At 44.9% G+C, this 25,996-nt stretch overlaps 2 protein-coding genes across 2 annotated transcripts in view; one reads left to right on the top strand and one right to left on the bottom strand.

Annotated features, from left to right (window-relative positions):
- MRPS12 (mitochondrial ribosomal protein S12) overlaps window positions 1-25,996 on the top strand; it is a 793,384-nt gene that overhangs the window by 137,345 nt on the left and 630,043 nt on the right. The window lies entirely within an intron of this gene.
- The window catches only part of LOC147692679 (F-box only protein 2-like), a 49,873-nt gene that overhangs the window by 17,517 nt on the left and 6,360 nt on the right, over window positions 1-25,996 (bottom strand). The window contains exons 3-4 of the mRNA XM_086936820.1: window positions 22,554-22,662; window positions 6,079-6,174 (exon numbers count right to left, since the gene is read on the bottom strand). Coding sequence (XP_086792946.1) covers window positions 6,079-6,174; window positions 22,554-22,662 — 205 coding nt within the window. The remainder of the gene's footprint in view (window positions 1-6,078; window positions 6,175-22,553; window positions 22,663-25,996) is intronic.

Raw genomic sequence — 25,996 nt, 5'->3', positions numbered from 1 at the left:
CGGTGCGGCATGCAGTGCCTTCAGGTCGCGGTGCGAGCAGCGGATCGGTGGCGGTATCAGATGGCATTGCAGTGAGACCAGGGTCGCAGTGGGAGATGAAGGCGGTGCTCGTCACGGTGTTGGCAGGTCACGGTGCAAGCAGCGGCATCGTTGTTGCTGAAGTGCTGTCATCGGCTGACGAACTGGAGTCGATGGCACCGGCGTCGGTAGGCCAAGGCTGCGGTGCGGGAAGAGGGTGGTGCAACGTGTAACTTTATGAGCGGTGCCCTCTACCACGGTGCAAGCAGTGGCGTCAATTCCAGCGTGGAGCGTCATCCTTGGGGATACTAAGGCGTCGTCATGAAGTGAGGCGGTGCGGAGTGCGGTGCCCACAGGTCGCGGTGTGAGCAGCGGCTCGGTAGCAACGTCAGTAGGCGTCGCCGGTGAGACCAGGGTCACGGTGCGGCATTGCCCTCTGTGGTGCCGTCAGGACACGGAGGCAGCAGCAGCGTCGTCAACGTTGTTGAGTTTTTTTCTTCTGTTGCAGCACAAAACACACATTTCCCAGTGCTGAGGGCAGAAGAGCTTGACATCTTTGCTGTTCCTGAGACTTCTTGAACAGGGGGCAAGCTCTACCTCAAGCCCTTAGAGAAACTCGTAAAAGTAGATTGGAGAAGGTTCAGTACAGTCCTTTCACTGCCCAAGACAGAAGCAGCCACTGCAGGCCAACACAGCAAAGCACACAGCAAAGTGCTAGTTCCTCCTCACAGCTTCTCCAGCTCTTCTTCTTGGCAGTCTTCGTGATGAAAAAGTGTTCTAATGTTCTGGGGTTTGGGCCCCAATATTTATAGCACAAAATCCTTACTCCTCTGAAGACAGAGGGTCCTGTACCTAGTCCTAACCAGTTCTGGTCTGTCTTGGAGTACTTTGTGTACAAGACTCCTTCTTTTCAACACCAGAATTGTCCAGGGTCCTCAGACACACCACAGGAGGTGGGGCCAGCATTGTGAAAGGCAGGCACAGCCCTATACAGTGCCTCAGCTCTTAGTGTTTTTGGAACTGTAATCATGGGATCCAAATCAAAGCAGAGCGAAAGGACCAGAAAGGGGTTGTAGCAACTCAATGATTTAGGTTACAACTCTGTATTACACTCCTATTGAACTGTGTGGTATTTAGTTTTGCTGTGATCTTAAAATATTTTCTTTTACATAAAATATAAGTGCTGGACTGGACAATAAGTTAATGTGTCTGTTGTTGAGTTCTGTACTCTTGTGCTCCACACTACCTCTCTGAGAAGCCTGTGATTTCTGCCCTTCTTACCTCGAGAGTGAAGTGTGGAAAGGTTTGCACTTGGCTGAGTTTGCAAGTACTTGTCTGAGTTTGCATAGCCATCATTATACCGACCTCAGGACCCCCAGTGGCAAATTACACGGATGGGGTCTAGGTGCCTTCTTTCTGTGTGTCCCGAGACCCCCCAATTAGAGCCTGAAAAGGAGGGAACATCTTTGAGGCTACATGACAGACCACTGCCTCACCACTGTATGCAGACCTGCTCTTCAAGCATATCTAAATGCCTACTGCTTGCACACAAATCTGTCTTGCCCTGACCAGATTATATTTGATGATGTCTCCAAGTCAGGTTGCTCCCCCAAACGCACGTACCCACAGAGCTGCTCTCCCAACCATCCTCAGACTTGCTGCCTTTTTAATTTGCTTCTAATCTTGGCTTTTCTACGTGCTACTTTTTCAGACCAGTGATGTTCTTTTAGTATACCTCTCACAAACTGTTTGTCATAAACAGTATTTGTTTTTGTCTATTAAGGTACGGTGGACGCGCCGATTGTGGATGTGTGTATGAAATTTGTGTGACGCTGCTAGCTTCCGATGAAGAGATAATAGCGGAATATAACGAAGCCCCCGACAGCATTCCACAATGGAATGATGAGTGCTATCACCAGGTACAGATGATCAAGGGGTCATGAGGGGGAGTCGTGGTTGTGGGGGTTACTAATTACCATCAGTATAAAGTAGTTGTATCACCTGTGACCTGATTCTCTTACAGGTCCCATTTCCAGCTACAGCTAATCCGGGAGGGATCACTGTTGGGGGGAGAATCCAATAACAGCTGTCAGTAAGGCCAGATTAGCTGACTATGCAGTGGAGTGTTTAAAATGATTATGACTCAATTTGTTCTAGGTAGCTGATATTTGTATGGAAGTTACAATAGTTATACTTAGTACTGTCCACTAAGCTGTTCAGATTTAGAGTTGGGATTATAAAGTCTGTTCCATGAAAAGCTTATTTATGGGTGGACCTGAGTCACAAGTAGAGTTATTTCTGGAGATGGGTGGGGATAATGGCTGTTTCAGAGGTTAGTTCAAGTGGGGTAAGAGGGAGTGGGAATGGCTGTGATAATTTCATGTGGCATCACCAAGACTGTTGTTATCACCAACTAAGTCGCTGTTTAGAAGGGAAAAATCCGTTACCACGCAGTTACAACCACGATCTGCCTTTCCAATGTAGTCACTATGACCTTACCACGTATTTCTTTACCACACAAGTCATTACAGTGACTTGCTTTAAGGTGAGCATTGTTGGACTGGTGTTGGATTTTAAGTCCAGCACCTTCCCTACTGTTGCATAGATTGGAGTTGGCATAGCGAATTATACTACTCCAAAGTCCAGCGCCCCCTAAGGCAAGTCGTTGTAATGACTTGTGTGGTCACGTTGCAGTCGGGGTAGAGACTGTGTTGGAAAGGCATGTGTGGTAAATACATGTGCGGTTCCGTCATACAATCTGTTTAGAGGGGCCACTCATAGTGCAATTTCATAAATGAGGTATCATTCTAATTTGGGGGCCATAAGGCAGACAGAAGCGACTGGATCACATTTGCGCTGATTGGGTCATTTGCCGCTGGTCCATCTGTTTATGGGTCCACAAACTGGGCCAAATACATGCCTTCTAAACCTGACTCTCACGGTACAGAGGGTGAAAATTTAAAGCTTTCTCACAGAGATAGTGAGGGTGGCAAAATCTCCAAACTCAACAGTCAACCAAGAGACATAATAATTTGTTGCCAGACAAGTGCTTTTGTAAAAAGAGAAGTACTCTAACAGTATGAAGAAACATACTATGCACAGGAATCAGGTTCAGGTACAGGGTTCTTCCAATGCTCTGGGTTACAACCAATGGTAGAGCTCCTGCACTCAAACTACATAAGGCGAGCAATGTGCCGCCCTGACTACAGGGAACCAGTACTGCGGATTCAGTGCCCTATCATTGAAAGATGAGTATTACCGTGGGGACTCTCAGGCAAGAAGTGATTCAGATGTTGTTAGACTTGACATCTTTTGGCGTTTTCCCCTGAGTTTTTGCTTTCTGACCTTCCGGTTTTGACTCTGTTTTTGCGGGTGTAATGATTCTGCGCACTTTTCTCACTGCTGACCAGTGGTAAAGTGCAAGTGCTCCTGTGGTAAAATGTGTTATGGATTGGTGTTTCCATGATTGGCCTATTTGATTTACGTGTCCGTCCCTAGTAAAGTCCACTGCACATGCCAGGGCCCATAAATCAAATGCTGTGGTTCGGCTGCAGCACTGGATTGTGCCACCCATGCAAACCCACACCCATAAAGTGTAACTCTGGCCTGCCGTTGCAGAGCCTGTGTGCAGTCTGGGACTGCCATGTCGACTTGGCAAGTGCACCCACTTGCCCGTCCCTAAATCTTCCCTTTTCTACATGTTAGTCACCCCTAAGGTAGGCCCAAGGTACCCCTGTGGGCAGGGTGCATTGTATGTGAAAGGTAGGAAACGCCCTAGTGTGTGTGACATGTCCTGGTAGTGAATTACAGCCAATTCTGTTTTTCACTATTGCAAGGCTACCTGTTCCTATAGGTCAGGATGGGCAGTTTGATTATAACATCTTATAATCCTAACTGACCCAGGGAACATGGTAGAAAAACGAAATTAGTATGCTCAAATTCAAAATGATAAAATACAGCTTTAAGTGAAGTTGGTTTTAATATTCTGTGTTTGAAAATACCACTTTTAGAAAGGAGGTATTTTCGTGCCTAACCAGCCAGCCTGTCTCTGCTAGGTTGTGTATTGCATGTCTGGTTTGTGAGTGACAGGGGCTGGGGTGGCTTTAGGAGACAGGGTGAGTCAGCTCAGGGGTTAATAGACCCATCTGCATGTAGAGTGGTGGGAGAAGAAGCACCTGGGACTGAGGCACTGATTAGGCACAGATGAAGATGGTATTAAATACTCGATTGGTTAACCTCGTATCTCAGTTCGAATGTTTTACCCCTTGGTTTTACTCGGTAAAAAAAATCTCCTTCACATGTTAGTGTCTTGTCCTAGATGTAGGCTAAACCATGCATTTACCTGCTGGACGGCCTAATAGTGTGGTGGGGAAGAATGCATTCCCTCCTTGTGGTGATGGCTCTTCTTCTGCGGGCCATTGCGACAGTCTTGTACTGCAATACAGATCATCTTTAGAAGGGGTGGCCTTAGGGGCTGGTTACAGACAGGTGTTCATTCAAATCAGTTCCGGCGTCTGACATAACTCACCCATGGTGTGCAATACATCTTTGCTTCCTGACTTTAGAGCCCAGGGCAGACTGCCAGGCTACCCAGTTGTACTTGTTCTTACAAAGTCTTAGTGCAGCTGACACAGGAGCAGAGAGAGCATGGGCCCCTCCTGGCTTAGTTTTTTGTGTCAGTTAGATTTCTCTAGGTGCTTTTTAAGTCAGGGATGTGCTGGACACCTCCTCTTGGACAGTCTCACCATCTGCAGGGCCAGGTATACTTCTTCCCACTTTCAGGAGATAGGCAGGCAGCCTTGTAGGAACTTCAGGCAGATTCCAAAACCATGAAGTTCAATCAGAGAGCTTCGAGTCAGCATGATATGGTCTACCCTGAGGAAGGAAAACCTCTTACTGCATACAATTTAAATTTGGAATCAAAGGGGCATAGCTCAATTTATTGGCAGGCACAATACCTCTATAAACAACAGGAGCAAGGAAGTTAACCCAAATTAAAGGAAACAGCCTGATGTAGCTCAGTTTGAATCTGGAGTCAGGCATTGCTTTATTTTTGTGCTTCAGACAGACTGTATTTAAAACGAAGCAGATGTTGGTGCAAGTGGAAAACACATGGCACATGAAACATGAAATAAGCCCTAGTCTGTCAGTCTGAAATGCTTGTGCTGAATTAACGTGTTTCTTTGCAGTGTAGAGAAAACTCGTAATTTCAGTGGCCTCTTTAGCTTTGAAAATAATCATGGAATGCGTTCTCTCTTCCCAGCTCATTTTCCTTGTAATCTACACTCCCTGTTCCTGTTTTAAGAGACTTTGGCCTCGTTGTATATGTAGCTAACGCATATTCAGTTCATAACACATCTTCTTAAAATGTGTATTAATTAACCATGCACCAACACTACACGGGGGCAAACGCATTTTGCATGAAAACCTATCTAAAACATTAGAGCATGTTGCTATGAGTATGTATTTGTGGGCGGGCGTGGCTGCTCTGCTCTCAGAGCAGGGCAGGGGAGGAGTGGTTTGCCCACTCCTAAGTGCACATGACTGTTTGGCTGGCCCTCGCGGAATGCCCAAAACAGTCATGTGCACTTTCCCTGTTCTCCATGCAGGCTGCATTACAGCCTGTGTAGAGAACATGCCCAGGCCCCCCTTCCCTGGTTAAACATTGAAGCAGGACTATCGAATCAATCACAACGGGCTGTGCTTTGTGTGCCTCAGTCTGACGAGGAGAGCAGGAGCCAAGATGCGAGACCCGGCACGGCAAGGTAAGTCTTTCTTTTTTAAAATTTTTTTTTTTTTACATTGCACACTGTTTACCGCCCACCTCCCTCACTCTGTGCCCGCACCTGCCCCGCCACCCGTGAGCCATGCCAGCCACCACTGGTTCCAGGCCTGGCCTTGTCCTGAAGTGAGAGTGGATCACAAGCAAAAAATAAACTGTGAGCAAGATAGAAGATCTCTGGGACACATGCCACTGGTTTGGTGGAGTCTTATTGCAACCATAACAACATAACTGTCTGATGCATTGTGAAGAAGTGTGGTGTGCACATTATGCCTTACCAATCAGAGATGCTGATTTCTGGCTGTTTTTCATCCAGATACTGCTTTGAAAACCCTTCATCATAGAGGTCAATAGTTTGCCACTTGGCGCACCACCTGTGAATAAGAAGTACATGTTGAAATATGCAATCTGCAACTATTTTGAGGTTGTTACATTTTTACTATTCTAATTTATAGTGTGTGTATGGGACTTCATTCAGCCAAGGATGTGTTTGAAATATCATGGTAGCTTAGATTTACAAAAATTGTAAGTCTGCATCAATGAAACCGCCCCAAACACACACAAGGTGAATTATGATTGGCTAATCCTACACTCCAGCATTATTTAAACAATAATAAAGCAGATAGGCGTAAAGTGGTGCTCTAATTGTACCATTACAATGTTTTAATAAAAACAAATTGTTACTTATTGTTATAGTTTTACATTTTGTCAGATGTACCCATCGAAATCACATTTTCATCTTTCTCATGTTCAGTCTGTGTTTAGGGTTTTGCTTAAGTATTCCATTAATTTTGGGCCTCTCTTGGCCACCAAAGCAGCAAGAGACATTCGTCGAGGAGGGAAGGATTTATTATAGCACCACTGGTGAACAATACACATTTGCAGCTCTTTTTCTCCAGAGCAAGAAGCTCAAATACCTACCAATCCTGCCCTCCAACTCCATGTATATAAGGAATGTTGCCCACTTTTGCCTCTGTTAAAATCATTTACCCTTCTTCCCTAAACCTAAAGAAATATACATTGGATTAACGTAAAGAGAATACATTTTAAAAAATCCCTAAAAACTGCAGAAAACCCAAGGCTCGATTTAGAGTTGGTTGTAATGGAAAATATCACAATTTGCAGAGAAATGCAAAGTCCAGTGGAGAATCCACCTATATGATATTATTCCTGAATGGTGGAGGAAATTCCACTGCAAGATTCACAGCAGGATTGAGCTCTTCCTCTGGAAATTGGAGGTTTTCTCATTATCACTGACTTTAAATAAGAAACTCATTATTAACTAAAGCGTGTTATTGAGACGTAATAGACTTCAGCACTAAGAGTAGTGACTGTGTCATCAACAGTATTTGTAGTAGTAGCAGTAGCGACATTAACAGTACGAGTAGGAAAGGTGGTAGTACTCGGAGTAACAGCAGCATTAAAGTAACGGCAGTAGCACTGCTGGTAACAGTTCCCGAGTTGCAGCATTAACAATGATGATATTTTAGGACCTTAAATGTTGCAGTTGAAATGGAGAAAGCATAATGTTGTACCTTGATTTCCTTTCCCTGCTGCTCAGCCATTATGAATGTGATATGGATAAGGAATGTTAGAATGTTGATGAGAGAGCAGAATGTTGGAGTGCCTGGTTGTGTGAGAGAGAGCCAGTTGGAGACTGTGGGCTGAGCAGCAAGGATGCTGCTCCTGGTGGGGCTATGATCTACTTATCATCTTGGAACTACAATCCTGCATCTAAGCTTAGATAAACCTCCACTTATTTTATACCTCATGCTACAATCATCCTTCCAACACATAATATGGGAAATACTATAAGTAGTGGTACTTTTAGTAGTAAGCTCTCTACTGGAAGTCGTAGTATCAGTAGAGATGCCATGGGGGTGTAGCCAAGACAACATGGCCGACTAGACGTGCATCACTGAGGCTCCAGCAGTTGAAATGTAATCAGGCTGCATCCTATACCTCCCTCCTGGCTGCACAGAACCATTGTTTGGCAGCACTGCGTTCGGGATAACGCCCAGGCACCACTGATTTGACTGAGCTAGCCCACAGAGGGCTGGAGGTAAAAATGCTCCAGACATGAGCTCAACCAAGCAGAGGCACCATCTTGGATGGTAATGGAAGAGGGTGTGGACCACGGGGTGGTGGCAGAGTTGACATGAGAGAACAGTCATCGGACCACAGGGTTTGGAACAGCGGGCCGGGTGGAGTCAATATCTTGGATGGCGCCGGGAGAGAATGTGGTCCACAGGAGAGCGGCAGAGCTGAATTAATGGAGTGATCCGCATCTTTAGTTGGTGGAGAGCAGAGAGATCAGGGCAGTGTGCTGATTCTGAGGAAGAGCACAGGCTGCCCCACTCAGAGCAACACACTCTCGCCCTTGACAATGGAGCATTACAATCCTGTATCAGGCATGAGAAGCATGTGGAAATCCAAGAACGCTCTGGGACACATCAGGTGAGCTATACGGTAATGCAGACGTGCCCTGACAGCACTTTGGTGTCCAGGTAGAGTAGAATTAAGGATGTGGAAATTCAGACCGAGCTGACTCATGTCCGCAGCTGGAGTGGAGTCTGTGATAGGGGCTATTCCTGCAACAGAGCTGGTAGCGCGGGTTACATAATACAAGTAAAGCGAAGCGGATGAGAAAAGTACCGCTCTGGACCCCAGACGGGGAAACAGAGTACAGCAAACTGAAATGTATGATAAAAGATGGGCAGCATTACACAACAAAAGCAATGCAAACTGGACCTCTGCAAATGGGCATTGAGATTAGAATAGTTTGTGCTGTGCTGGTGGAGACATTACAATGTAATGAAGTAGGTGCAAAGGCGCCATTTTATTGCAAGGGAGCAAGCAGAGTAAAGAACTAGAGCCAAAAGGTCAGTGATGAAGTGAAAAATAGCTCTGCATGGGCACTGCATCAACATATCTCAGAAACCGGGCAAAGAAGGTAGCAGCATGCGCTTGATATAATGGATCTAGAAAACGACAGTCCATGGAGCCATGCTTGCACCATAGCAGACCAGAATAACATGATACATATTATAAGAGTGGTGCCTCAGAATAGGCACAGGTGTTGTGGAGTTGCATACTTGCTAACAACAGCAGTATAACAGCTGAAAAAAGCTAAAGGAACTCAAGGACATGTTCAAGGTGATTCAAAGGTGGCCAGAGGTGGAGGTACAGCGTTGGGGTTAGTTAAATGTCACACTGGCCAGTAGAAAACCGTACAACTCTGAGTCGATTACACTGCACAAGAGGTCAAGCAATAATAAAATGTGTAAACCAAAGAACACCAAACGGTGGTCCAAGCAGGGCAGGCCCAATAATCCCAGTAAACATGGAGTGAGGAAGTATTGTGGATGACCAGCCACCGAAGAATTTGATACTATACTGGTAGTCATAGTGGAGTCTAGAGAGGCCTTGGAAGCCAAGATAAATATGGTGGTAATTGACTTGAACCTTCTCAGAGTGGATAAGCGCAAGATCTCTGACAGATTTATTATAGTCAAGTCAACAATAGACATCACATACCCTACACTCCTAGACCTCCAGAAACAAGAATCTGAAGTAGAGGCCAAAATAAAACTCGAAGGACAGTGCAGAATACTCCACGGGACATTCAAAAAGCCATAACGCAAGGATAGTGAATCTCCCTGGCAAAAAAAGAGCACAACATGGAACTCCTTCTAGGAGAATGGATTGTCAAACAGCTGGCAGCCAAAGAACTGTCTACATGTTTCATGAAAGAACTCACATGATCACCAAGACTCATATCATCACCTTGACTGATGGATGAATGCGGTTAACATACTGCACATAATGCAGCGAAACAGTCCGTAAGAAGTGGAATACAGTAAAGCGCTGTTCGTCCCAGATTACAAAATATTGGTTGAGCAACTAAGAAATCTACAGATGACCACAGATGACAGGAACCATTCACAGAAGAATAATCCAAGGCGGCAGACGAACTATCGCATTAGAAGGCTTAGTCATTGACCAAGCAAAAGAAACAGGCTCAGAACTGGAAGGGGAAGATGCAGTAGTTTAAGGAATTCCAGAGGCCACACTGATGACATCAGATGAATTAATCTTAGATGGCACACCTAGCAAATGAAAGTATGCAGGGTGTGTGGTGTCCTGGGCTGTTGGAGATATCCCCTGCTTTCCTCCCCATGCTGAACTATTCTTCTGTCTAATTGAAGGCTCTTCACAGAAATGATCTTCTGCTACGAAGGACTTGAAGGATCGTGGACTATTATGCAAAGGCAGATCAGCGGTAAATAAATCCCCCCGTTGCATTTCCAGACACTTGAGTAGCCAGGTCTGGCTTTAGTAAATAGTTAAAAAGTTATTGCGCATTGATAATTTTGAACCTTTCTATGAAAGGGAGTTTGACTCTTGTTCATGATAGGCAAACATGCATTCTGTCTGCTGTTTGTTTTTACCTAGGTTCACAAGAAATGAGTAAACACATGCGCTATACAAATTTGTTGGCTGTAAAGCCATAGCAGACTGCAGCTAGACACACAATACTGATCTGGGCCATAAGTACAACCTATTCCCATAAGACATAACTGACCAATAGCAACTACTAATATATATACAAATGGATGACCCAGAATGTAAGGAGAATTGGGGCCCAGTCAAAAGGTATAAAATATACTTATTCTTGTGCACAAGGGGAGTGGATGAGAGACTCTTTTGACAGTAACTGAAGGTATCATAGTGCAGAAGAAGTGGAAGGACCAACATTATCATTCTATCTACTCAACAGAGGGGAGAGGGATGCTGGTGTAGGCTAGACCAGGGCTAGCTTTTGTGATGAAGGGAGCGGAAATAGATTCTGAGAAGATATGTCTCTGAGGAGGGACAGGTAAATTGAAAACAATTGCAAATAGGCAATGTATATGCTCCCAACACATTCCAAACTGATTTCCTGGGCTTACTATATACACAAATACTGAAATGAATGACTATACTAGTGATTTTGGGTGGGGGATTTGAATAGTGCACTAAACAGCGACAGATCCTTGCCTTCAGTATCAAATATTTATTCCTAACAGTGATTCAATATACTGTTTCCATAGACATATCATTTTTACAAACAGTCAGTGATACCAACAGATTCAATTAGTAAAAAAGAAAAAAGGGGGGGAAAGGAGAGACTATATAGAACAAACATTATAGAAAAACCCATATGAAAAGGAATTAGAAAAATATATTCATTTTATTCAGTTTATAAATAGTACAGCACTTAAGACAAACGCTCAGAACAATATACTGGCACATGAAACATTTTCTATACATTATCAAAAACAGACAGAAGGGATTACATAGAAAAAAGGGTTCAGGACAAAACTGAAACAACATTAAGCACGACGATGCATCCTTAATTAATTACAGTCACATTTACGTTAACGGCGTTTCGACCTTTGTATAATTACATGGTCATCATCAGGACAAGGATTTTTTACTGCGTGTCCAAATAGATCTATTTATGAAAATAATGCAACCCCGGAAGAATACGCAAGTTTTTAGGGGGATGTACCCAAATATCCGGAAGGTGACGAAAAATTAAATTTGGATTATAGATGCAAAGAAAGCGTAATGAAACCTGGTGCACTGGTTTGTTGCAGTCCAGGCATGTACCACGCATCAGGCGGTTTGTATGGCAGACTCTGATGCTTGCAGTTATGCAAAAAAAAGTGTTAGACTAACCAATGCCTAGCCTTAGTAGAGCGGATACACTGCCATTTCAGAGCTCCCCGGTACAATAATTTGTGTCAGTGAACCACATACAGGATGAAACCGGGAGCCTTCCAGATCGCATGTCATTCTGCTAAGAGTTGTCACACAAAGGGGCAGAGCGCTAGACAGCTGAGCAGATTGACATCACACCTGGCAACAGGGGCAGTCTGAGACACATATGACAACCTATTGTGAAAAAAAATACTACCAGTGGATTATCTTGTAGAAATAGCACTTCCCCCAGGAATCTGTGAATCCTTGATTGCAGCCTACCTTAAAACCAACCTCCTAAGCTGCTGACCGAAAGATAACTAAGACGGTACCAATCCTTCTGTTGTAGTTACAGACCAGGAAACTCTTGATACCTTCTCTTCCTCCTCTCTCTCCATCCTTTCCTTTCTATTTATGTCTTCCTCTGCCCAGTTGGTATCTCCTTCCTCTACAGTTTTACATCCTACACTCCTCTTCTCATTATACACCCCATCCTCCTCCCTTAACCTCCCTTCACCTTCTCACTTTCCCTTTCTCTCGCTTTCCCTCTTCTTTCATCTCACTTTCTTGATCTTTCCTAACTTCAATCTTCCTCCTCTTGTCTCTTCTACCTTTCTTCTTCCCTCCTAATCATTTTGATCACTTTGCTTCCATTTACCCCTCCTCATATTGTTTATCTTCCTATTGTCTCTGTCTCCCTCTCACCTCTAACCACCCTATTCCATCTACTTTATAACCTCTTTTATGTCTCCTTTTCTTTCACACTATCACAAATCATCCTTTTGCCTCTATACCTACATACCTGTCATGCCCTTCCTTTGTTACTCCCTCTCTTTTCCCTTTCTGCTTTTGTCCCTCTCTCTCTCACCTCCAATCTCACCTATGCCCCTTCTTTTTTTTCTCTCTTGCCCCCTTTGTCTACCTCCTTCCCTCTCCCTACTCCCATTGCCTCACTCCTTCCCCCACTCTCCTCTCCCTCCTCCTGTTTATCTTCTCCCTTCTCATCCCTCTCCCTCCACCTTTTACTAATGTACACATACACAGGGGCATATTTACAAAAAAGTGGTGGAGCGCGGTTTTAGCCTCCTTGGCTTAACGCCGCGTTACGCCAGTTCAGAAAGGCTGCACCCTATTTACAACAATATTGTGCAGCCCTGCGTTTCCTCCTATGCTGGTGCTAAATTTAGCAGCCTAGCACCAATGCAGGCACCCTTGCACCATAGTGCAAGGGTGTCTGCGTTGAGGGGAAGATCCCTTCCTGTACTAAAACCATCTTTAAATGGCGTTTTGTAACATTTATGTGTGCTGCTCAAAGCGGCACACTTCGAAGTTGCAAGACGTCTTTTTTTTTCTTTTTTGATTGTTTATGTGCAGGAAGGGACGCCTTAGGCAGCTGAGATGCCTCCGTGTGTAACTTGTTCATGTTGGACCCTCACATATCCTTCCTGTCGATCCGGGTCCCACGTGGATAGACAGGTCATTTCTGGTGCTTTTTAGCAGTTTTAAGATCTTCTTTGAGTTTCTTGTTGCTCAAATGGGTGTCATTTTCTGATATTTACATGTTTCCATCGTCTTCATTGCTTGATTTTGTTCATGAGAAAGTGTCACTCATACTTGTAGAAATGTCACTCATAATTACTCTAAAATTCTGAAAATGTCACACATAGCAATCTGAAACCGTGGCAGCTATGGAGGAAAAGGGAAAAAGCAATGTCGTTTTAGGCACATCGGGGTAGACCCCCTTTGGTGAGCTAAGCACGGAGCCTGAGCTGCTGCCCTCACTGCCCTTGCCAAGCGCTGGCCGATTCAGGGCCTGAAAAGTTGAGGATCCTCTGCAACAAGGGGGCTACCGAGGCCTGCATTATGCCCCTATACCCTATACATCTAAAAAGTGCTAATTAAAGGCAGCATACGCATATAGACAGCGGGAGAGTATATTGATTAATGTCTTTTTCGGATTTAGATTTTTAACTTTTTATATAAGATAACCGCATTCACAAAATTTGGTCAGCAGTTGGAAGTATTGTAATTGTTTTCTTGGGCTTGGCACACTGCGTCAATTCGATTTGTTGTTTTTGTGTGATTTATTAGGTCGAGCTTGGGCAGCACATGAGCTGTTCTGCGAGGCATGCTGTATTAGAGTATGAACTTGAAGCTCCGCCCAGTCTCTGTCCATATTTTTCTTTGGGTTGTGTCTTTGTCCTATTTAAATGCTTGCTTCTGATTCGGTAATAGGCTTGGTTGTCCCTCCTTGGTACCACCTTGTCTTCATTTATAACCTCACATGAGGACTAGCCCTTTTACTTCTGCTATTACACCGTCTGTGTTATTTAGTCTGTAAGCAGTATTTTCTTTAGTGAGTTTTGTCCTACTGCAAGCACAACGAACGTGCTTTGCAACAACATTCAGCGCACCAGTGCACTTTCACTTTCCAAGCAGCCAAGACAATGGTGCCCGCTTCGTCGCAATGCAATAGGTCTCACATTTAGGAAGATTTGAGTTATTGACATTGTAAATGACAATAGCTTAAACTCTCACTAATGCGAGACCTATTGCTTTACAAACATTTTTTTAGGGGATTGTTTCCAAGCGCCCCATTCCGCAAGTGCACTTAATGGAGGCCACGCCCCTTTCTTTAGACACGGCTTGTCCAGAAAAAAAGGAACGAGGCCTATACATTTATTGTATTATTGTCTTTGTTTATGGCATTTCCGTGCCAAGTAAAACTACTTTCATCAACTTAAACTGACCGATCAAAATAGGTTGCGTACCCTGACTGCAAACTACAGAAAGGATGTTAGAGATCTGATAAGCTTGAAGCTACTAAAACAAACCCACATGCCTAAAAATACGTTTTCTTGTGCGGAAACAATAATAGTAATTATTAAGATGTTGTTTAAATGTAAATGCAAATAGCAGTGCAGTTAGACTACATGTAACAAACATATAATAAATTATGTATGCTTCTCTCTTGTTATTCAAAAGCCTATAGAAAAATATTTAAAAACAAGAAAAAAAATCAGTAAAACTTCTCCTAGTATGCAGGCATTTAGCACAGGTAGAAGTATTAGGTTAGCTGTACTACTATAGTTACTTATTCTGCTGAGTCAACTGCAAGTATTTTTACAGGCCTTATTACTACTATGAAATCAGACCTGGAACGACCAATTTCACCAGTAAAACATATATTTCTTAATGGTCCCTCAAGGTTTAACTCTTAAAGTTAACTTGTGTACCCCGCCATGCACAGTGTGGTCATCAATTATGTCATTTCAGATGTTGCAGCGATGTTATCACTAAGGCCATAGAAAATGTCATGAGTGATGTAATATGTGAGGTAATTACCAGTGCATGGCAAGGGGGTGAATGATAGATACTTTAGGGCACAAGCTATAATTACTTGAGATAGCTATAAATAGTGAATGTCTGATTTTGCTAGCTTAAAATGTCAGGTCCGGTCGCTCAGTGGACTAATGCATCCACTGCAGGGGCTTGTGTTCGACCTCATGGTCACAGGTTCAAATCCCGGCGCATCTACTGAGCCTTTCATCCATCTGAGGTAGACAAGATGAGTACAATTGAATTGGGTAACAATAAACATCTGTTATTCAGCACCAAAATGCCCCCTTTTGGGATGATTGTGCACTTTACAAATACACATGTTATGTTATGTTTTAACTGACATTTGCACCTAACTATAACGCCCCTTTACCCTTTGATTTTTTCAGTGAATTCCTAAGGTTTGTTTCAAGGTAAAGTAAGACATTATTACAATTCCTAACTAGAACTTCATCTTAATCTCGTGGGGGGTTTTCCCTAGTGAAGTTCTATTTTTTTCATGTAAAGTAAGATGCGCATCGCCGTGCATGGTGTGAAGTTGGGCGGTGAGCCTGGCGCCCATCCCCCACAGCCCACAGCAGAAGGCCATGCACAGCATGGCATTGGGCTTCCAACCACCGGCTATAACATGTAAGAATATAAAGGGTGTCATTTAAAGTGATTTTTGTGTGTCCCGGTCCCACCCAGGACACCCAAACTTTATATTAACATTGGCTTCTCGGGAGGGAGCGCTAAGACCAATATACGCTTTAAAGCGATCTGCAATCTTGGGTGCCACATGGAGTAGGCTTCATTCCTTTGCTCCCACCAGGGGGGAGCAGCTTCTTTCTGTGCTCCATGGCCATGGCTGGGAGAGTGTTAGCAGGGAAGTAAATTTGTATTTCCTGCCCACACTCTTCTGGGCAGGGAACAGCAGTATCCCAGGGAATTGGATCCTCAGGACACTGCTTTGTTTGGGCACTGGGCGATGGAATCCCCTGGCTAGCCTTTTTGTGGGAAGCCCGCTTCCCATATAAAAGTGTCCCTAGGGCACGGGTCCTCATGACCTCTCTGAAGCTTGGAGAGTTGTGTATGTCTTCCCTCCCCTAAAAAACTAACTGTGCCACCCCCCTGGACCACGGCCCACCCAAAGGGCCTAAATCTGAAAAGGGATCCAGGGTACCACTAAAAGAAAATATATCTTTTCTTGGTCCGCACTCCCGCCCCCCTATGTGTATTTATTCATTTTTTAGGACAGGAGACTGAGTACCTGAGTTCTAAAATGGCTTCCACCACATCTTTGATGATGTGGTGACAGCCAATTAGACCTTATCGTTAGACCTGTTGGCTCCACGGATCCTCTGAAACATGAAATATAAATACATTATTAACCTTTATTTCTCAAAAACGAATGACTGGATTTCCACCAAATCACACTGTAGCTGTGTTGAATTTTCCTGATTAAATTGCAGGGGGAAAACGCATTTTGAGACCCCCACCCCCTTATTTCCCGGCCCACCTTTGACGGATCACAGCAAAACCTTCCCAGGAGCAGAGGTGGATGAGATATTTTTGGGAAAGTTGTATGCAAATTTCTCAAACAGTGCCACAGTTATTAGCAAATTAAAAAGTGCTGAACGCCACTGGATAATATTTATGTACATATGTGCACTGAAAAAAACAAAAGGTTAAAGGAACTTTATAGTTAGGTGAACAGGTCCATTTAGAACATAATGCTTTAAACTAACAAATTAATGAAATTAATCAATTACAGTTATCTCAAGTAACTATGAATCGTACCTTAAAGCAACTATAAAGTGCCCTCACCATGTACAGAGCCAGAGAAAGAAGGTTCAGCTATAACAAAACTTGTTTGCATGGAAAGAGTGGTAAAAGTACCTTCTAGCAGGATTGGTAGTGGAAAAGAGAGTGCATTATTTCAAAAAAGTATTTTTAAATTGAAAGATAAGGGGGAGTGCCCAAGATGCCATCCAAGTAGGAGCCTTTCTCTGGAGCTCTATCACCAGAACCCAGTACCTGGTGGATTTGGCTTGTCTCCTGCATATCTGGTCATGGATTTCACCGGGAGCGGCACATGGATGGGTGTGAGTGCACTCCCTGGCACCTACACTGCGGTGAACTGATGGGGAGCGGCGAATGCTAGAGATGTGCATCGGCAGCCGGGAGGCAAGATGAAGTTTGTTGTGGGGCCTGCAAATTGAGTGGCATGCCAGGCATTGCTAGCCGAAGTCCGATGCAGGCCCTCCCCGCCTGTTGCCTCATGAGGTCACTAGAGCCACCTATGGCCGCACAGACTCCGCTTGCGAGGAAGCTTACGGGACTGGCACCAGGGGGCGGAGAGTCCCTGACGGGGCAGACTGCAAGCTACAGAGCCGCTGGGCTTGCCGGCTGAACCACCTACTAGGTTGTGGTGGCCCCCATGAGCCAAAGACTCTGGAGGCCCCACCAAGGCGAAAGACAGTGGTGTAGCCACTGGGACACTGAAACTGACAGGACCACCCCTGATGGCCACAATAGCAGATGACCCCCTTCGCACCTGGGAGGGGCTGGAATCAGCTGGCAGGCCGCACCAGCTGTGGGACACCACAGTGAGAGACATTGCTTTCCCCTTCCTTGTTGGGGGTGGGTGGGGCCAAATGCATGAGATAAAGGTGGAGCCTCGGGTGAGAGGTCAGCGGGATCAATTAGGCAAAAGCTGCTACGCATGGCAGCCCCCCCAAGTTTTTTGCAGTAGACTGTAAAGCTTTCAATAGGGGCCTGCATCAGGGGGTGCTGGATGAAGCCCCTCGGTCTGCCATCAGGACTGCAATACCCCTGCTGACACTGGTCTAGACAGCATCATTGCAAAACCTCTAAGGAGGCCTGCCGGTTCCTGTATGCTATAGCTTCTGGCCATCGTAAAGGAGGACCCCAGTACTGACATGGGACCACACCAATGCAAGAAAGACACTATTTTGAAAGATATGCTCACCAAACCCTCTGCCAAGAAACTCGACCATCCTCTAGACATCTCACCTGCCCTGCTGGCATCCTTTGAGGCAACAGATGTAGACCACCTTGGAGGGCGATTCCCTGCTCATTCGCTCCTACATGGAGACCCTCTTTGGCACACTCTGGAGCGATATCATCGCCTCACAAGAAGAAGAGAATGCAGATGTCAAAAAAATCAAAAAAGATGTGGTGGAGATCAGCCACTGGGTGGCCACCCTGGAGCAAGCCTGCGATGCAAGGGAGGAAGAACTTCACGATCACCAACGCAAATTACTAGAGCTGCGGGATCACAACCAGGAATTACAGTTTAACCTGGAAGACCTTGAAAATAGATCCCATCACTCAAACATTAGATTTAACGGAGTTCCCCCTCCAAGCTGACTCTAGGAACTTAGGGAAGTACATGTTCCATCTCTTTCATCAAATTCTGCTGGAACTCAGTGAGAAATGTATTGTCCTTAACCACATGGATACAGTGGGTCGACCTTCCAAAGCACTGGCTGCGCCCCACAGGACATCTTAACAAGTGTACACCACACAGCAGTGTGGGATCAGAGCTCAATCGTTTTCGAAGGGACAAAAGTATGGCATTATCAGGACTTGCCCCCTATCACACGGCAATGCCGCTGCTCGCTAAAGCCTTCCATGAGTAGGTGAGAGGAGTCAGATACACGTGGGGCCCTCATTTTTGCCCAATCTTCATTTGTTACAAAGAGACACACATGATCCGCACTATGGAACAAGAACAGTTGATCCTGGGTCTGGAGGCTGTGTTGGAGGAGGGTGTGCAGCCCCCAGTGCCTCAGGACTCACCGGCCCACCCAGGCACTAGTGGGAGAACCCACCACCCATCTCAGAAGAAAACAGGTAAATGCACAGCGGCCGAGACCCACAGAGAGTGATCAGCCCTGCTTCAGCAGCTCCAACACTAGGAACCTTCTTCGCACTAAGACTCCACAGAGCGACTCTGGGTGCAGATTTCACACCTCATGGGTGCTGGGATGCTTGTGGCACCTGCAGTGCTGACCACCCGCTGGGTCAGAGGCCCGGGGATTAATCACATCTGCCAACAAACTCCGCTTTACAGATATACAGGGATGACGGAGCTTCCTTCACTCACTTCATGTCCAACAGTACTTGCTCGCCAACTACATTATCTCCTATCACACAGTTCTTCTGGCTGTCATGGTGGGAGCGGATGAGTGCCCATGTTTCTCTGATAACACTCCTTAGGCTTCTTTGACCACCTGGTTGCTTGACAGATTGCACTGCCCTTAGGTGGACTGTCCTGACTGTCTGTTTGGGTTTGCTGACTGCTCGCTTCCCCTCCAACTCAACAGCAAAAACACCTCTATCTATGAACACCTGGTCAAACTCCTGAATTTAAATATTTGATGTTCCAACGCTCAGGCAAAGAGACTAGCACAACTTTCTATGCTTAGAGACTCCAAATGTGACATTTGTCTTCTACGGGAGACTCACTCAAAGGAGACTGGAAGCATTGACCGGCAATACTTCTTTTCCAAACGGGGGAAAAAGGCATGATTGGCAATCCTACTCGCCTTGCACTTCCAGGGCCAAGTTCTTCAGACCAAGCAGAATTACCCAACAGTCTTCTTTCATTGAGACTCTTAATATACATGCATACATTTCCTGTAGCCACCATCCATGTCCCCAATGATCACCAAAAGGAATTCATCCTCAAATCCCTAGAGCATACCCTGACTAACCTGACGCTGACATACTAATAGGAGGAGACTTCAACATCGTCCATGATACACGTCTAGGCAAATCAGCACACAGAGCAGGACAAACAGGTACCTACATTTCTGCAGGACTTCAATGGATGTGAAAGGTGGGCTTCTTGGATGTGTGGTGAGCTCAAAATCTAACTAAGAAGGATTTTACCTTTTTCTTTGCATCCCATGAAAGCTATGCCAGGATAGACTACTTTTTGACGTCCTTCTGCTTCGCGGTGACTGCTGCCCAGGTAGAAATAGTGGCCGCTGCACTGTCTGACTACTCTCCTTTCTCAACCACTCTAAGCATTCCTAGCTCACTCATGTCTCATCGGACTTGGCATTTTAACCCCAAACTATTAGTATACAATTCGACCCTAAAAGCAGTGAAAGAGGTCCTCCGCTCTTTCTCCTGTATTACTGAAGCACCAGGCACCTCTATGTCCCTTCTCTGGGACACCCTAAAATCTGTCCTTGGAGGCACCTACATAGCCATTTCCGCAAGACTCAGCAAGGACAGGAAGGACAAATGCACTACCCTGGAAAAACAGGTGAAAGACTTTAAGGAGGTCCACAAACAATCGGGCACCCATAAAGTAAAGAGGCAAATAACACTGGCTGGAAAACAGTTCAAGGCTTTGCATATGGCCAAAGTGGAATACGCTTTCCTCTGCACCAAACAGAAGTATTACCCAGAGGGGATTAAAACTGGGCAACTACTCACTCACCGGTTGATGGCCCAAATACACAGGCAGAGAATAGCTGCAATTCGGGAACCACAGGGGCAAAACCTACACAATGGCATACCATTAGTGCAGGAATTTGAACACTTCTATGCCGACTTGTACTCAACAAAAGCTCTATTGACACGACAAATTACCTGTCCCAGGCGACCCCTGTGCTTATCCTGGAGGGAGACACCCACCAACTGGAAAAGGATCTACAAGAGGATGAAGTCCTCGCAGCTATACCAAGACTCCAGCCGGGCAAGGCACCAGGGCAAGACAGATTCAAGTCTTCCTTCTAAAAGAAATTTGCCACCCAACTGGCACCTGTCATTAACCTCCTCTATAATTCCTTTAGTGAAACAAGCACATTCAGCAACAAAATGAGGGAGGAAACCACCACAGTGATTCCCAAACTCGGAAAAGATCCCACTCTAAGTTCATCGTGTAGGCCCATCTCTTTTCTAACTGTCAATGCCAAGATCTTTACCTGCAGTCTAGCAAGTCATCTTGGTGGATGGTCGATCCGGACCCAGTTTGCTTCAGACCTAAAGGTGCTGTAGTGATAATACAAAACGATTCTTCACTTTCATACATAAAGTAAGATGCTTCTGGATCCCTGCACACTTGCTGGTCATAGATTCTCCTAAAGCATTTGATAGCATGTACACTGGCCCTTTCTCCAACGGTGCTGAACAGGGAAGGCCAGATTCTGGAATTGGATATGGTGCATTTATGCCAAGCCCATGGGTGAGGTGAGAGTTAAATTGCTGACCTTGCAGCCATTCGACACAACAAGAGGCACAAGACAGGGACACCCCCTGTCCCCACTCTTATTTGTCCTCCACATGGAAACCTTATCTGAAAGGATATGCATGAACCCCCAGATCAAGGGCATCATCATGGGCTGTCAGAAGCATAAGATTGCACTTCATGTGGATGATGTTATGATTGCCCATACCCAGCCACAAACCTAATTACCTCCGCTCCTGCAAGAACTTGAGGCCATTGAAAGAGTGTCTGTTTTCAAAGTCAACATATGAAAATCACAGGCCCTCAATCTTACTATTTCCCAGAGTGATAAGGCCCAGCAGGAGCACATCTTCCCTTTCCCATGGGCCACTCAACAGGTTCTGTGATTGGGCCTCGAAATACATTAATCAATTGAGAAAACAGCAGTACATAACTACACTGAGTTGCTAGCATCCGCTGGGTCTGATATACAAATCTGGAGGGGTGGCACCATCTCCTGGTTGGGTAGGATAGCTATGATCAAAATAACCCTCCTCCCAAAGATCCTCTACATAATGCAGACCCTCCCACTTCTATGGCACAGCCCCAAACTAAAATTGTAATGGAACAACATGTTGAAAGACATTAATGAGATGTATGGAACAGGCATATCCACATTCCCTAGAACATACTATTAGAGCTACCTAAAGCCTTGATTTACTCATTGCGCTCTGCAACAGGAAAAGCAATGTCCTTATCGCTCTGTGTGGCCAAGCAAGTCAATGTGTCAAAGAGGGTCACAGACACAACACCAACCCAGGCCGACTGGCTACACAAACTCTGAAAGCTACTTGGCACGGAAACATTAACACCGTCCATAGAGCACAAGCTACCCCAATTTGACATGGGGCCCATGCATACAGTTCCTCACACGAGACTTCTGGGAGCTGTCTTGCCGGGCCTACTTATGAGTGGTTTGACTCACGGCACCGAAAGCAGTCCTGATAAGTCTAGTAAAAACTAACCCCGGATGATCCTCTCAGAGACCACCCCAGGAACATTGCATGCTCAATGCAGCAGGAAACCGTCAACCAGTACTACCCCCTCTGGACTTCGCCCTCATGCTTACCCTCTTTCATTCACCCCCGTAGGATTGTAGACCTGAAAACACCTTTTACTCCTCCCTACTCCCCCCCCCCCATTTTTCTGCCCCCTGCCCCCATGTTTCACCTCACTGGCCAGTGGATGTAGGTGAGAGTTCATTTTTTGTAACCTTTGAAAATAAATTAAACAGATGCAAACCTAAAATAAAAGATAGGAACAAAAGTCATGGAAACAGGGTTAAAATCTCAAACACTGTTGGGCTTTTAGTGTTATGCTTGGCCATCATCAGGCGTAGCTAAAATTAAATGTGCCATATTTAAGGCAGCTGTCAGGTGATGCCTAAAAACAGCTCAGCATATCGACTTTTTGTTCAATTACCCATATGAAGAAGCAAATGCATGAGACGCTACTGCACCACAGCTGCCTTCCAAATCAACAATTACCCATCCGTCTCCATCATTTTCAAGCTCCCAGTGACAAAACTCTGCTGCAAAAAGTCAAGAGAGGGAAAATACTAGATTATAGAAGCTAAAATGACTACCTTAAATAAAACTATTACAATATTTCAGTTTGTGATACTTTTCTATTTGATTACCTTTTTCAGATAACAGTGGTGCAAAAGTGATGCTATATTATGATTTTAGAGCAAGAAAAACAAAAGTGAATATGAAAAGCTGTACAGCAACGAAAAAAATCTCTATGTCATTAATCATAAAATTGCATCCAAGTGAGAATATGACTATGTTGAATAAATCAAGTATAAAAACGTGTACACTAGACTTAAAGTATGTTACGCGTATAGTGCCCATGAGATTCTCCTGGTTTTTAGCAGGTGTGAGGGCGGGTTACTCAAAGAGCCACATGTTCAGGTCCTTGTAGAATTCAATAAGAGAGGGGATGAAGGGGGCTCTGATGTGTGGTGGGAGAGCATTCCATGCTTTAGGCAGGATGGATGAAAAGGCTTGAGCTCCGCGCTTTGTTTCAGTGAATGTATGGGGTATGTGCGAGAGGAAGTATGTCTGAGCTGAGGTCCTGCAAATCGATGGAGGGAGAAGTGACTGTTTAAGTAGTTCGGTCCTGTGATGGATAGAGCTTTGAATATGTGTGTGAAGAATTGAACTGGGTGCACTTGTGTATAGGGAGCCACTGGAGCTCTTGCAGATGTGGTGTGAGGTGAGGCCTGGGAAGAAAGTTGAGGGTGAGTCTGGCTGCATGTTTTTTATATGGTCTGTAGTTTTCTGGTAAACTGCTTGTTGATTTCAGCTCACAGGGTGTTCCCATAGTCCAGTTTGATAAAGGTGCGGGTAACGGTTTTTCTGGTAATGCTTGGGAGCCATTTGAAGACCTTCTTCAGCAGCTCCGGTGTGGGGAAGCCTGCGGCTGTGAAGGCATTGACTTGTGAGGAAATGTCCAGTTTATCGTCAGTGATGAAGTCTAGATAGCGAGTCAGTAGGCCACCATGTGGCGTTCCAGAGTGATGTGTTATTTCCAAAGAACCCTACTTCTGTCCTGTGTACAGCTTGAGGCAGTGCACTTTATCCAGGCAGTGACGTTGGTCAAGCAGGCAGTGAACCTGTCCCTGGTCTTGTGGGTTATGTCTGAGAGTGCCACTGAGTTTTGTGTTGTGGGCGTGTGAGAAGATGTAGATGTCAATGTTTGGTTGGCGTTGGCTGGTCTTATGAACCCCAATGTACACCAATATAAGCCTAGGAACAAATATGACCGTTTACCTACATTTGTCCTACTTTTCTCTACATAACTGTTCTGGCACTGACCTTTTATCTAGTTATGTACTGAAAAAATGTCAATCAGTTTTCTCCGAAACTGGCCTAATTTATTATGCAGGAGGAGTCCTAGTATCATATCTTAATCTGTTTGCCCAGGACATACACAGCAGGATTGCCATCTTCTATATAATAACATCCTTGAACGACAAGTCCACTATACATAATGGCAAGCCATTACATATCTAGCTAGAACCCTTGAGTGTATTTTATGGGGATAAAAGAACCACATCCTCGCTGGGGAACCAGAGGAGAAGCTTTCAAACTGACACTAGATGCTGAGGTCCCGGCCTGCAGAAGCTCCAGCATGCAGTGGTCTGACATCCCTTGTGGGGTGTCCAACTTGATACCAAGACAGGGTCCTTCATTCTCTTCCATCAGGTAATGAGGTTGGCTCTTTCCTAGGGGATTCTTGGCTTTACACCCAACATACATGCTAGGTACACTTAGGTACACTTAGGGTTTGCAGTGTAGGAGTACGCTTGATTACTGTCATGTATTGATATGCCTGCATATATTTACTGTTTTAGCGTCATGGCAGAATTCTACATTTTATTTACTCTGTTGGTGCTTGAAAACATACATCTGTTTCTGTCTAATGATTGTCGTAGCAAATATGTTTATACTAGAATGACGCTGGATCAAAAAATGCTTATTGAAAAATGTCCCCATTGTTTGTTTTGTATATCTCTCTGAGACTAACTGAGCACGATTGACTGAGCCAAAAGCACTGTTTCCACAATCCCTGAAGGATCATGGGTTGTCATGTTCGATTGTTGCCAGAGACTTTTTGCTCCTTGATGAAGTTAAGGAGCTTATAGTGGCACTGTCAGCTAGCTGATCTGAAGGCGAATATATCCTTTGGGGGTGTCTGGAATCAGTCTGGACACCAATCCCTTAGTTTTTGTTGTCTAAACGTGCAGTTCCTATGTATTATTAGGAACTACACAACGCTAGCAGTACAATATATAATCTAACCCTACACCTCATATTTCCCAGCATTTAAATGTAACCCTATATACTGCACTAAGGGCCTCATTACAAAAGGGTTGTTATTTGATTTGGGGTTACTGGCAGCCAGAATCTCCATTTCCGAACCATATCCATGCACCAAATAATAGGGAATTTGCTATCTTCTGGGGAATGGAGAATAATACTTTGCCCCAGGAGTTTCTGGTCCAAAACGGTGTGTTTTATTCCAACCATGGGAAATAATGGCCAGATCACAACTCATTCATCATTCACCATCTGCTTAGAACAGGTTTTAAATGGATCTAGGGGCTTTGTCTTAGGTATGGTTTAAGGACGGGTGGGAAGGCCAGGAGTAAAGGGGAGAGATGAGGGGTGCTCTACTGTTTCCCCCATGCAGTAGGGCAAGCACAGGTTGGGCCCAACAGCCAGTGGTTGTCCCGCCTGGTCCTCTTTGAGTCCAGCTCTTGTGTCCAGGATTATTGACTGGTATTTGTGGTCCAGTAATTTCAAGCTCAGAAGAACCACAAATGTTTTCATTGTGCAAAGCTATATGCCATTCCTAGTGTACACTTCTGGACAAGTCATAATGAGGCAGATTCATAATGAGCAGAGTTGGGAGTAATCCTTGTTTTTCAATCCATGGTAAATGGATGCGAAACACTGAGGAAATTCCACCCATTTTCATTTGTTTTACATCTGCCTGCCCCTAATTTACTAAAAGGGAGCACAAGAATTCTTCATTCCGCAATACCAGGAATGCAGGTATTGGGAAAAGGGCCTAGTCTTAAATTTGGAGGAATGGTTCATGCAGGAGGAGGACGGAGCCTGGAAGGAATTGCCATCCAATAGCAAGTCTACTTGCAGAGAACCCAATTGATAAGTGCCAGGTCGAGGAAGTAATCCCACCCTTCACCCTCGAATGACAAAAGAAAAGAGGCCTTCAACCAACAATACGATAACATGATGGAGGGCACAGAACAGTTCAGATAGTAGGTGAGAAACAGAATCCAAGATAAGGGCTCCTGCTCTAGGTTGCAGTTTCTGAGAAGAACCCAGGAAGACTAT

Source organism: Lissotriton vulgaris, chromosome 9, assembly GCF_964263255.1.
Source record: "Lissotriton vulgaris chromosome 9, aLisVul1.2, whole genome shotgun sequence".
Classification (NCBI taxonomy): Eukaryota; Metazoa; Chordata; class Amphibia; order Caudata; family Salamandridae; genus Lissotriton; species Lissotriton vulgaris.
The sequence above is the reverse complement of the archived record's forward strand: the minus strand, read 5'-3'. Positions and strand labels throughout refer to the sequence as shown.